This window comes from Ixodes scapularis, unplaced genomic scaffold (assembly GCF_016920785.2).
Source record: "Ixodes scapularis isolate PalLabHiFi unplaced genomic scaffold, ASM1692078v2 PGA_scaffold0__279_contigs__length_252992795, whole genome shotgun sequence".
Taxonomy (NCBI): domain Eukaryota; kingdom Metazoa; phylum Arthropoda; class Arachnida; order Ixodida; family Ixodidae; genus Ixodes; species Ixodes scapularis.
In genome coordinates this window covers 233,856,573-233,870,559 of record NW_024609835.1, presented here as the reverse complement: position 1 = coordinate 233,870,559, position 13,987 = coordinate 233,856,573, and the positions used below count along the sequence as shown (strand labels likewise).

General features: G+C 46.6%; 1 protein-coding gene across 3 annotated transcripts in view; it reads right to left on the bottom strand.

Moving 5' to 3' along the window:
* Positions 1 to 4,288: 4,288 nt before the first annotated feature.
* LOC8043890 (upstream stimulatory factor 2) overlaps positions 4,289 to 13,987 on the bottom strand; it is a 34,342-nt gene continuing 24,643 nt past the window's right edge. For all 3 annotated transcript variants that reach the window (XM_029976751.3, XM_029976748.4, XM_040503121.2), the window contains exons 6-7: positions 10,737 to 11,033; positions 4,289 to 6,066 (exon numbers count right to left, since the gene is read on the bottom strand). In XM_029976751.3, coding sequence (XP_029832611.1) covers positions 10,791 to 11,033 — 243 coding nt within the window. In that variant the 3' untranslated portion in view covers positions 4,289 to 6,066; positions 10,737 to 10,790. The remainder of the gene's footprint in view (positions 6,067 to 10,736; positions 11,034 to 13,987) is intronic.

Here is a 13,987-nt window from a genome sequence, read left to right as displayed (position 1 = left end):
AGAATGACATCTTCTTCGTCGTTGTCCGCGTGCGGTTGTGTCGACAGTTGTAAATATGCGTGGTAATATTCTAGTTTTCACTGGAAGGTGAGTAACACGTTTGTGTGATTATACAAAGTGCGTTGTTTGTGCTTATCTGTTTATACTGTTATTTTGCTGCCTTTACCGCGTTTATACTAGAATCTTAACTGTATTAAGGTTATTGTATTATTGTATACAAAATAAGTTATATTTCGTTCTACGGCAGCTCGAGCCCATAGGGAGAAGTAAATTAGTTGACTGTAAATAGTAAGTTTAGTACAATTGCCACACGGAAAAGTTAATATATTAACATTAAATGATTTGGGATTTAATCAGCTCGCGGTCTTGAGTGATTATACGAGCGTCGCAAGCTGATTTGTCGACCCCATAAGGTCATTCGATCGAAATTACATTACTTTTGCCATGTGGCCGGCGTATGATGCAAGAATTCGGTGACTGCACGCGATAACATCGCTTACATGATCGTGACACTTGTCTTGCCGTGTCCGCGTTAACTACATCTACCTGATGTTTAAGTGTGACCTGTTTTGCTGTGTTTAATCACTGCGTGTCTCGCCATTTTGTCACAGTATTTTTGTATAAAATATGCATTCCTAGAGCAATAATTGCGTAACTCAATGTTTTCTCATATACGCCTACCTCGTGCCATTTCATACAGAATATTTAGTGGCGTAATATTTTACTCGTATAATAAAATGTTTTCTAGACCCGTTGCATAGCCTCCTCTATACGGAGAAAGCCTGGCGCGTCGCGTGAAAAGACGGCCGCCGTAAATGGGAAAGGAGGGGCGGAGAAACGGGAGCGGAGAGAACCTTACCTGCTAGCGCCACAAAAGAGCGAGCGGCCAAACGCAGAAACAATCTTTTTTTTTTTTTTTCCTCTTTTCTTGTCGCTATCGCGGAGAGGAGAAACTCAACGTCCACCCTTTCCCATTTCTCCCTGCGCCCTTTCGAATCGCGGCGCCCGTTTCTCCCGGAGTACGAAAACGACGGTGACGAAAACACAAAAACAAGCGTGGTTCGGGGAGCGGCCGCTCATGACCCAAGCGCTCGCGGTCTAGGTCTGCCCTTTCTGCTCTGCGCTACCATGTTGGTCACCGTTCGGCGCGCTCCTCCTCTCCTTTTTCCTGCGGCCGCGCTCTCTATGGCTCCGTCGTCGATGTGCCAGGCTTTCTCCGTATAGAGGAGGCTATGCCCGTTGCTATGTGCAGCTTTCATTTTAGCTAATAAGGCTCGCGTATGTGACTAAAAGCGCGTTACGATGGTCGATCCACGCGCGTTGCCTTCGCTTCGACGCGCGCCCCCGATGGCCTTCCTTTGCGACGTCACGAGAAGAGCGCTACGGCCTTCTCTTCTAGGACGTGTTGATCCGACTCGGCTATCTGGGCTCTGGGGTGCTCGAACGCTGTTGCTATGGTAACCTGCGCCTGCTCGCGTTAGCCACGTGTTAGCGAGAGGGAAGACGATGGGAGGGGCGTACCGAGTACTCCCATTCGTCGCGCGGCGCGCGCGGGCTTTTCGGATTTTCGCAAAGGGTGTATTGGCGCAGCAATCACATCACTGACAACAGCGTTTTCCTTCGAGCACCTTTTGGCACTTCTGCACTCGTCACCTCAAGAAAAAAAAGTTTTGTACATTGTTTATGCGCCGTGCATAGTTCTTACAAGATTTGGTTGTCAGAGAAAAAAATAATGGTTTTGGCATTTGAACTGTGTACCAAGATAACATATATTTAACCTAAAATGCCACCTACATATATTTTAATTCTTTACATTAAAGGGGCCCTGCAAGGACTTTTTTACTGGTTTTTAATTTGCACTGAACCTGAGCGCACTGCACGTAGTAACTTAATGAAACTTCTCTCGAATTTCACATTATTTTAAAAGCTATAGGCATATTAAAGGAGTCATGAAACGCTTTTTCAACTTTTTTTTTCTGTTTAGCTTTCCTCCTCAACTCATAAATCGCGCATTCCACCAAACAGTTCAAGAAGTCGGAAAGGGGGGAGTCCCCTCTTGCTCGTAATCTCGCTTGTGTAGCCCGGAAACAGCCATTGTCCCCCTAGAAGATTAGCCCGTCGCTCAAAATTCCGACTAGTTGCTTTCCCCAGCCCGTTCACCCCGAAGCTGAGTGCTGTGGAAGCTACGTGCTCGTTGGGCCAGCCACACGTTTTCCACTTAATCACGCTCTCTCGCGCATACCGACCCGCAGAGAATTTTTTTATAGTCGGAATTTTGAGCGACGGGCTAATCTTCTAGGGGGACAATGGCTGTGTCCGGGCTACACAAGCGTGATTCCGAGCAAGAGGGGACTCCCCCCTTTCCGACTTCTTGAACTGTTTGGTACAATGCGCGATTTACGAGTTGAGGAGGAAAGCTAAACAGAAAAAAGTTAAAAAAGCGTTTCATGACTCCTTTAAAGGGAAGATGGGGCACTTCTACATTTGAGAAAAAACGCTTGAATTGCGTTCATTTGGCCTTTAGAATAACAGATATCAAAATTATATTTCAATGCGACGCGCCGGAGAGCCACAACAGCAATTTCAAAATAGGGCTGAAGCCCCGCCCCCCTAGCCTTGGGCAGGCAAAAGAGCCGTCGATGACGTCACGGACAGCGACTGTCTTTCGCATTTTTCTCGCGTTTAACAATACTTACGCAGCAAATGGTTCGGGTATTCGGGTTCAGGGGGTAAAAATACACTAGAATTCACTTCTAACTCATTTTTTTCAAGAAGCTCCGTAGCTTCCCTTTAGGTGAGGTCCGGTGTCGTGTGACGTGCGCTTGGGCCCTGGTGACGCGCTGCGGGGGCCCGGTTATGGTGGCTAGTAGCCCGGTGACGCGCTGCGGGGTCCGCGGATGTGTCACAGTAAAAAGGCGGAGAGTTTACGAAGGGAAGGAGGTACGAAATAGTCCGCCGTTTTGCAAATTTTTGCAGCGAAAGTCAGGCTTCTGACTTTCTACCTTTGTTCTTTTGGCCCACTGAACGATGTGCTATTAGTAAAATCCAAATATAAATTGATTTACTCCAGCCCAAAATTCATTTCATGGGTCCTTTAATACTACAAAAACAAGCAAGAAATAACCTCGTTCATGACGTCCTTGGTCGCTTGAGTGGCTGTAAACTAGAGGGATAGTGAGCTTAGCGAGTGCTCACGGCTGCCGCACTCCGTGTCGACGTCTCAAGAGGGCGCCACTAAAGGCTGTAGAAGCGGGCAGCCAGGGCGGCTCGGCTCACATCGCATTTGCTGCGCGATTAAACACTAATTCGTCATGACACTTCATTGGCCACAAACAACAGCAAACACGGGGTAAAGATCAGTTCTGAATGGGAACCATTTCGCGCTGCCATACCGCCAGACGGCCAAACCGCAAGCCAAAGCTGCTCGCCGAAGGCCTTCGAACTGCTCGGAACCGGTCAGATCTTCCAGTCCATCCATCGCAGCGCCGCCACATACATCCGGGACTTTTCTACTCTCGTGCCTCGTCGGTGCCTGATCCCACTACACCTTCATAGTATGCGCCGCTTTTTCCACCGCTTGGTGGCGGGTATGTCGACAGGTCATTTCTTGTTTCCATACTTTTCAAACTGAATTTCTTTCTTTTCTGATCTAATTAACAAAAACTACTTTTATAAATAACTGAAACGGTTCGCGCTACTTATATTTTGTATTTCGACTAAAAAGAAGCTTTTAGCGGCTCTGACCAGTGGTAAGCCCAGGACCAAAGACGTCACATATTGCACACTTTCGGCACCGCGGGTCATTTCCAAAGGTGAAGGAGGTTTCCGCATCGTCCGGTTAAAATATGACGCACTGATATTTAGTTACTCTTTCCGTGCCTGCTGGCTTGCCCAAACCCCAAGAGACATGGAAACCGCAAAAAAGGTAGACGCTTAAATATGATTGCAGGGCCTCTCCCAAACCCCAAGAGACGTGGAAACTGCAAAAAACGTAGACGCATAAACATGATTGCAGGGCCTCTCTAAGAATGTAATGAATAATGCTCCACAAGGAGCCGGACATCTACTACGTATCATGAGGTGAAAATGAGTATAGGAATTCTGTCCACTTCAGACATCAGTAAACATACACATTACTAAACTTGTACCATGTCTACAGCTGAGATGACATCGCACTCCTGCTGCCATTGCCCAACTAAAAGCTGTGACTGTCTCTTATATAAAACATGAGAAGCCACTGAAGTTAGCCCCAACTAAACATCAAACGAAGTACGAGAACACCAGGGCCTTTTCCTTACCATGTTGCTTCTTTTATTAAATTCTTTCAAAGAAACAAACAATGTACACAAGCTTTTCAGGAAACAGAACGAGGGCTTCATACCACGCAGTCATGCTCCCACCATGTCAGGGATGTATAGTACACAACATAAATAGCAGATGCAAAGTAAGACAGTGGATCAATTATGGCCAGAGGAGCCCCAGCCAAATAGCAACACAAGGAGGATGGGCAGTACAAAACTCACCAAAGTCAACCTGTATAACATGCCTGTGCTCAAATTAAGGAGGTGCAATGCACTAACCGAGTCAAAGACGCAAAGCCAGCAATTTTGCAGTCACTCGTTCCAAGAGGCCTAGTCATTCTGGCTTTGTTCACTTACTAGAATTCAACAAAGCCCTTATCATACCTTGGTTACATGTCCTAGTGCCGGTACCAAACTTCCCACAACACTAGGTTCTGCGACAAAGAAAGCTTTACAGAGTTTCAAGTGATACACAACACTACACTTCAAGAAAAGAAACTTCAAAGACATACCAAAACTTAACAAAGCACCACCACCAAAACAGCTTTGCTTTTACTTTTATACAGATGGGTCACAAATAAAGGTGCCATAGTAGAATGTAAACACAATTCCTCAACCCCTCACTAAACAAACAGAGGAAAAAAAAAATTACCCAGATATTTTTAAAAACAGCACAACCTGGGGTTCACATGTTCACAGCCTTACACCACACTTTGCGAAAAAATGCTAGGAAAACTTGAAAGGTATGTTTGTGCTCAGTGTTGCTCCGTCGCAGACATACCCAATCCCAAACAATCATACATAATGAACATACCTTGAAAACACTACCCGGGGCAAAGGAGCACGTGGAAATACCATAAAAAGGTAGCAAAAGGGCAGACACCACATCCTCAACCCAAAATACTTCCCTACATCTGTAACCAAATGTGTTTCTCAGGCGAATAGAAGTTGGAGCAATGACTAGATGAAAAACAATCCTTTTATACACAACAGGTAAGCACACACACAGTACGCTCAAACTCAAAGCCATCTTCAGCGGAAAGAAAAACCCGACAAACTCCAAATGTGTGGCTTTTCTTTCCCACAGGTACCGCAATAATAACGTTAGCACTCGCATTCACCCCCGAATCGAGCTCAAAAGGCTTTGAAAGGAAATGTGTAATGTGGTAGTAAATTATATCCGTGAAAAAAAGGGGAATTTCTTGGCACGTATCCATAAATTCAAACCTGCTGCCTCGTTTGTCCCACTCCCCATAAGAAAAAAAGAAGTCTGAAGAATGTTGAAGTTTTGAAGAAGGAGAACAAGCCACCAATACTGGTTCAGAGGCAACCAGCGGAACGGAAGAGCTGACCAAGGTTTTCTATCTAGTTGCAGTCAAGCAAATGCAGTGGAGCACTGTGACACAGGGAGCAGGGCGACAATCAACAGGAAATGGAGGCCACCCTTCGGCGCAGCAGTACCCCGTCCCAACACGGAGGGGACCGCAGCAAACAAGGGCAGCCATGTTCTGGCCCACCCTAGACGCTTCTCTTCGCACGCTACTTCCGTTGTACTCTTTACATGGTACGCTCGTGCACGATAACTAAGAGTGAATACAATGTGCCTGCCTAAGCCTCCGAAGGTTCCTTCTTCCGCGGGCAACGCCGTGCAATGCTACCAAGGCCGCCGGCGGAGAGTGCGGCGGCTCTTTCGCTTCGTCGCCCGCACAGGTCCTAACCTTCGAATTACTTTATCACTTGGGCATTCTTGTAAGTTGACCTTCACCTGCAACGAAAGAGGCAACTGGTTCAAAGCCGAGCCTGGCATCCACGTCCAGCAAAGGCCACACGGGGAGTGGCAAGGTGAGCTGGCTCAATGACACGCGCCAAGGTAAATAAACGAAGCTTATATACGACATCGAAATGAAATTTTCCCAGTTTATGGTGCTTAACCCTTTCTTCAGAAATATGGCGTTAGATTTGATATAGTTTGTAGATGTGAGGCGTGGCAACACACTTAAAAAAGCCTAGTAAAATAAACTAATTTGCTCTTTTTAAACTGCTGAGTGCAATGAAAGAGGAAAATGTGTGCGACGCTTTCATTTCAGTCTAAAATAATTAAAAGCCACAATGCCATTTCGAGGGGCTAACAAACATTGCAAACATTTTTCAGAAATATTAAAATATACATTCACATCAAAACTTTCATAGCTGCGTTCTACATATCCTGAAGTATATGCCTACCGAATTTGGTTGTGAGAGGACCATATTAAAGACAGAAATTCTTCTGCACAAACTGTGAAGAGGCTCCAAAACTACATAAAAAGAAAAACATGTTCGAACGTCGCCACAGATGTAACTACCCGCCTCAAGCTCGAACCGCGCTGCCACAGTGCGGACAACATCGGAAACATGCGAAAGTGGAGATATCGCAGTGTGTTGTCCACTACGGGCGCACGTTCAGAAGCATGGACCTCCTCATTAAACGCTTGCTGTTTTTGCTGTCGTTTCTTCCTATTGAAGGTTGTGCTGGAAATTTGTGCGTGGAAATTCAGCAAACGATCATTATTAAGTCGGATGCTTCCATAATCTTAGTGTCGCGGTTCGTATACAACTGCTGGTCCCACATATTTTTGTTATTTCACACAAACCGTAGCTTTAATAAAACATTAAATGTTGTTGCAGCTGCAATTTGATTAAAAAATTAATCTGACCGATTGCTACCTTTCAATAGACTAATCAATTGATAAATTCTTTCGTTGGTTTTTCATTGGTCATACTGCATAAAAGACGTTAAAACAACTTTTTTTTACTATTTTTAGTATGTCATTGATGGCATATCGCATTCCCATTTTAAACATCACGTTGTGACGCCTACTGAAATATAAACATGGGAAGCCTTTTAAAGTGAAGAAATTTCTAAGTTATCATCTAAACACTATAATCACCCTCGATGACAATCACAAACATGCTGAAATAGTTTACCGAGCAGACCTGTGACCTAAAAGAAATGAAGATTTTAGAAATATCAAAGCAGGCATTTTTTTGCTTTTTCCCAACTTTCTCCAGCAAAAAGATCCAAATAAACAAAAAAGAGAAAAAAAAGGAAGATTTAGGCGCCGTGTGATGACACGTGACGTCATTATGGGAAACGTCTCATAATGTAAAGCGCGGTTCCGTCGACGTACTCCAGCCGAAAACGGGCGCCTAAGAGCTGCGTTCTAAAATATATCGGAATTAAAGCATAACTTAAATAACAAGGTTAATCGATGAACTGACCAGTCTTGATATGCATTAGGTGAGGGCAAAGGGTGATCGGAAAGACTAGTGAGAGTTGCTAGCCCTCATCAGTAAAATAGTGTCACTGTGTCGTCGTGCGAGTCGTTTGTCGGATTCGCAGAGTTTAGTATGTTTGAATAGATGATTATTTAGATAGAAATTTATAATATTTGACTTTAGACATCAGCGGCCCTCACCGAAAAAATTGGAGCAAGTGAACCCACACTAGTGAGAAACGCATCTAGTAGCACCCGTTCGTTACACTTGCGGTAGATATATTAGAATAGTTTGTTTCACTTGTCTCAGCTGTCCCGCCAACAAACACTTTCTGGATTGTAACTAGAAGAGGCACCCTCTCCTCAATGCAACGTAGTAGAATTGAGCCGACCCCAGAAAACTCAACCACACCATGGCACAGTAACAGGGGTGGAACTCATGAAATGTACTTAGGAGCAGCCACGGGAGCAGCTGAAACAGCTGTTTTGGAGCAGGTTGGGAGCAGCTAAAACTACATTCTGGAGCAGGCTAGGAGCAGCTCAGATCAGTTTGCATTGCACTTCAGCTTGTGTCTTAGACAAGCACGGGAGCAATTTCAATTGTGCTTAGCAGCAGAGATGAACATGAGCGGTTAGGGACCTAGGTAGAGGGGATAACAGTGTAATATATGCGAAAACTTGAATCTTTGTGAGCCTTAATGAGAATCAAACAGCAAGTACTCTATGTTTCTGAAGATAGCGTCCTTGATATTTTCTGAGTGGCCTTCAGACGCTCAAGATGCAAACCAGCTCTGCTTATCGCACAACCCACACGTGCTCGACATAGTAATTATATGTGCGAACCACGTGACGTGCGTAAACAACGGACGTGCAGTTGCACGGAGGAACAGGGCAACAAATTTCCAGTTTATCTTATTGTGCAACTCGATATCGAAGCAGCAGACTACGATTAACGAAGTTATCATATTTGAAGCGATAAGCAGGAGCAAGGCTAAAGTACGCCGAGCAGATACGGACCGCGTTTCAGTTCTATCAAATCACGATTTATCTTGCAAGAATGCGGTTCCAACTCCTAACGATGAAGCACTAAAAGGAATATTTTGCTCAATTGCTTTCGACTGGATGACGTCCGGATCCCGGGCCGCGGAGCCTCATGCAATCTGACGCTTAACGACTCGACCTCACCTCGGCCTACTTGCCCTACCGCTTATGGTTGAAGAGTAACAATCCAGTCGCAGGTGGTGTAGCGCTTAGAATCCGAGTTTTTTCGCGCGCTTCCGACTCGGGATAGACAAGGGGAATAAACAGAACAAGGGATTGCAAGGCCGACCAGGCTAAACGCCCTCATTGTTGACAGTCGAGTCGATAAAAACCGAAACCAAGACAAAAAAAAAACGTCTTTTTGGCGCACGTTTTGCGATTTGGCGCATAATGGCGCGAGGTATTGGCTGTGGCGCAGTTTCTGCAACATGGCGCAGGATGGCGCAGACACATGCGTCTGGCGCAAAATGGCGCAAATGGCGCAGCCGTTCCACCCCTGCAGTAAAGGGAAACGTTGGCTGCAGTGAAACTCAATAGCACGGTAATTTCCGATAGAGCACTAACTTCTCTTCATGCTAAATATTTACATTACTGCAAAAGCTAAAAGATACAAAAACAAAAATTCACAGAACCTGCGATTTCACAGCCCACCATACCCATATTATGTTGTCCGGGTCGAAATTAATTGTTTTGTTAAATTCCCACGAAGGTGAACCGATACATCTATTTTAAAAGAATCAAACGTTCAACGTAAGTAGTGCAGTTCACCCGGAGACAGGGATCCGTCATGGTGATCCATGCTTCCCAAGGACTGCCTAGAGGAGACGATGCGTTCACACGAGCGATTGTATAAATTTAGGCCGTACGCTGGTAACACGATTCAATCTTCACTGAAGCACTGAACGGTACTGCACCATTTCCCCCTAAAATTATTTTCCCACCAGTACTGCGCAACAAAATAAATGCAGGAATCTACACCGTCTAGCGCGAGAACGTGGACCTGTGGGGCAGAGGTGGCGCTGCATCCGCTGCGACGCGCTGCGTGTTCATGGTTTCGGGTATAAATGATGTAATTTAGTCGCGAACAGGTGAAGTAGAAGCTCCTCCCACCTATTTCCACATTAGCAGAGTGAACGTTAGAGAGGAGGTCGCCTCCTCTCCAGTGTTCGCTCTGCTAAAGAGGGAGGAGCTTCCACTTCGCTCTTGACCTGTCACCAACTACAGAGTGCAACCTTGTACCATTGTGCTACATTGTTGCGTACAGGCTTTCTACGGAGTAACATAGTCACACAGTGTCATCTGGACATAAAGTTGCACACTAACGAATTATTTGGACCCGAGAACGTGCGGCGTGACAACGGCAGAGGAATGGCGTGGCGGCGGTGTTGACTATCGCCACTGCAGCAGTGTTTCTGTCCTCTAGGCGTGTCACTTGAGAGAGAACTTGCGTAATATCTACTACTTTTCACCTAGAAAACTCGTTATACAGGCCATTTTTGCTTTGTGGGGCTGCTCAATTGCTTTATTAAAGAGAAACATTTGTTAAACAGGAATTTGTTGTGGTAGTCAGAGAAACACACCAAACAGGAAGGAGACTGGCCAGGACCTTACTCTTTTTTAGTTAAACGGGCATTTTCGTAGTAGAAGAGTTTGTTATAGACTAGCCTAGCTTTCCACGTGGGTTCTCAAACTGGGTTCTTTAGGGTTTCCTCAAACATTCCTCGAGATAATCTCCTTGGCTATTCCTGCTCCTACGTAGTCTTTTTTTTTTAAATTAAGGCCTATTTTAGCAGATTTTAACAATTTATCTAAACAAATCAATGGGCCCAAGAGTCTAATACGCGCACTGCTCTTTACAAGCTCCAGAGGCCTCTGCACTGCTGTAGCGCACAAATGCAGAAACCAGGATGGGTTTTTGGTTATCACTTGAACAAGGTAGGCATTCTTCGAAACAGAAATGTTTCACAGCCTTTAGCGGGGAACCAAAGAACTTCCGCACATTTTCGTGGTTGCATTCCCGGAAGGCCTGCGGTCGCCAGTAGGCATTGCAGTCGCACGCAGCAATCGCCGGCCCGGGTTACCCGGACTACGCAACTCGCCGATCGCGCAACGCTTCCACGGGCGTGGCAGGGACACTCACCGGCCGGGAGCCGGCGTCGTCGCCCGAGGCGGCAGAAGCGCCAGCAGGGCGGGGTTAGGAGGCGTGCTCCACCACCTCGGTGACCTGGATGCCGTGCTGCTGCAGGTGGGCCTTGAGCAGCTGGTTCGTGGCCTTGAGCTGGTCGCACTGCTGGCGCAGCAGCTCCACATCCACGGCCAGCCGCTCGTTCTCCTTCAGGATGTCCGGCAGGCGGGCGCTGTTGCTGCGCAGCTCGTTGATGTAGTCGCACGCCTTGGCCAGAATGCCCCCCTTGCTGTGCAGGTGCACCGACGACTGCTGCATGTCCAGACGTCGCCCTCAGTCAGAAACGGTCGCGCGGCTTTCTCGGCGTCCCCCCGCATATCGTAGCGCTTCGGCCAATGTGCTTGAGGCTCGAGAGATTCCGAAGCGCCAATAAACGTAGGAAACTCGCGCCGGAAGTGGGACTGCAAGACATTCCTGCCATCCTCGTCTCGTCGGCGAACATTATAGTTTCCCCGATGGACTAGTGTACGCTGCATAGCACCGTTGTGGAAAACGTGAAGCACATTTCTGTACTTAAGGGGAGACGCGGGTCTTAAAATGGTAAAAAAACGCGAAATTTCACGTTTTTCAAAATTCACATATTTGGATTAATTGTAGTCTAAGGTACCTGCCTGCAAAGTTTCAGTGTCGAATTGAATGTCTAAGCATGCAAAAAATGATGTTTACGATGTCCCCGCAGAGCCCTAACACAGCGAGTTCAATGAAAACAAGTGGAACTTCGCGCCCTGCGCGTTTCGCGATCGCTCGTCGGATCGCGGCCATCTTGGTCTTGTTGGAAAGCTGCTTATTTTCCCCACGTCCCCATTCCATTCATTATCGCGACAACATCGGGGAACGTCCGCATTCCGTGGGTTTCGAAGGCCCCAATTGCGATCGCTCATTGGCCGGCTAGCAAGGTGCCCATACGTCAGAGCACGCGCGGCGCCTAGCGCCCCTGCTATTGGCCTAAACGCGCCCCTCCGCTCTTTTTCTCCTTTCCTCCTTTCCGTTCCCGCGCTGGCGAGAGGTGCGTCGTCTGCTCCTGGGCCCGCCTCCGCCCGTCTCCTTAGGCCTGTCTGCTTTGTTTCCTCCGTGGTCGAGCGCAGGTTTTAGTTCCCGTTTGCGCGCTTGCGTTGAATATTGTTGGTTCGTTTTCCTACGAAGTCGCGCGTGTTTTGTTTCGCTTCGAGTTCTCGAGATGCCGGACGACGCTCGGTTGAAATCGAGCACGCGGCAAGCGTTCGGAACGAAGAGGAAGCGACCGTGGAACAAGAAGCCGAAGCTGTCTGCTGCAAGTGCGCCACCGCGATTGACGCCACCGCGATCGGCACCGCCGGATGCCTTGGATCTTCCGGAAACATCAGCCGGAGACATCGCGACTCCATGCAGCAGTGGCAGTTTGTCGAGCTTTGCGAGCGCGGTTCGTGTCGACACCGTATACTACTCCACGGCCGAGCAGGCGCAACGAGTCGCACGATCGGACGAATGCAAGCGTGCGCTATCGGAAAAGTCGGCGACCAAGCGCAAATCCGACCTTCTCGGCATCACCACAGGAGGCCAGACGCGCGACGCTGGGACACAGTTCATTGTAGTGGACATGAAAGCTCTCAAAGCATGGAGAAGGACAATCTGTGTTTGCGTAAGGCCAGCGCTGCCCACCAGAGCAGCAGCAATGCAAAGCAGAGGTTCTACAGGCAACACCAAACTGGAACAGCTGGGGACTACAGTCCTGGACAGCTGTGAGGGGCTCCCCTTTCAAGTGCTACACGAACAAAGGCCCTTTTCAGGGCCAAACAAAATCTGCTTTCGGAACGTGCAACCCTTGGTGCCTCCTCCCGTTGTCCCTTATAGAGTCTACTCATTCTTTTATAACTTTATTTTACATTGCAGACATTATTTCTCAGTTTTATATTATTTTTTAAAGGTTCTTGTGAACGGATTGCAGAATTTTTCATCTCAATTTGTTCAGATAGAACTATGCTTCATATTGCTGAACATTATTGCATGGGATTCTTACTCAATTTTATGCAATGAGTGTCAAAACTTCAACTGCAATTTTCTCAGCTTCGCATTTTTCGTCTACATGCCTAGCCTTACGGTTGTTTTCAGGAGATTGTTCTTCAAGGATTTCTATAAACTTTATACCGTTGAATTCAGAAAGAAGTGAACTGCAGGGTGATGCTATTTTTGTATGACAGTATGGGCCCGAAATTTTATTACTAGTGATAATGTGTCCTCGTTAGGCTTTCTAAATAGTGTACTTGACCTAATTAGACTAGTTCTATACAATGATCTATCTTTACAAAAATATAAATAGCATCATCTTGCATGACAGGTCTTTAGCTACAAATCCATATCACTTATGCAAAAAAATTCGTATTAGAAAGTTCCTTAATGAGTCGTAAGAAATGACCTAATTAGGCTTAATTATTTTCTTCGTAACTCAAAAAGTAATTGAGATATTGCAGAACTAATTGAATATTTGAAAAGAGGAAGCCAAAACATATATGCACACTGATTTTCATTATAATCCATTCATAAACAAAAAAGTCGACTTTAGAACCAGTGTCTTGCCTTAACTTGGACAGAGTGTTTGTTAGCAGGCTCCAAACTTTACCGCTTAGGTTACTGCACAAAAAAGAGTTTCTGCTGCTCAATAAAAAAGGGAGAAACGGGTTATCGCTTTTTTGTGCGAACGACATTGTGCCACGAATCTCCGAGAGACGCTCATTGCCGTAAAAAGGGTGCCTCTGGTGTCGAGGGAACCGCTCGTCGTGAGCGCCTCTTACGAGCGGTGTGCCCTCGACAACCGCCCGTCACGAAGCATCCTTCTGGGCGAGGTTACCTCCCTGGGGGACGACCTCGCGGAGTCGTCGAAAAGGAAGAGCCTTGCGACGACTGCCACCCACGGGCGACGCAACGAGAGGAACTTTGAGAAAAAAAACCTTAAGAAAAATGAGTTCTCCACACAAGGCAGGTACCTCTCTGTAGGCCCCTCTCTTGTACGGACAACCCTGCAGCGGCACACCTTTTGCGGAGAAGGCTCCACTCACGCAAGAGGCTTACAAAGCCGAAAAACACCGGTCCAGAAGGAGACAGAATTCCTACAAAAAAAGAACAAAAAAAAAAAACAACTCTTGCGAAAAAAAGAAACAAAAAAGAGAAAGAGTTTTGAAAAAGGTACTGAGGAAGTAATTATATGGAGAACCTTTCTGGGCCGATAAATG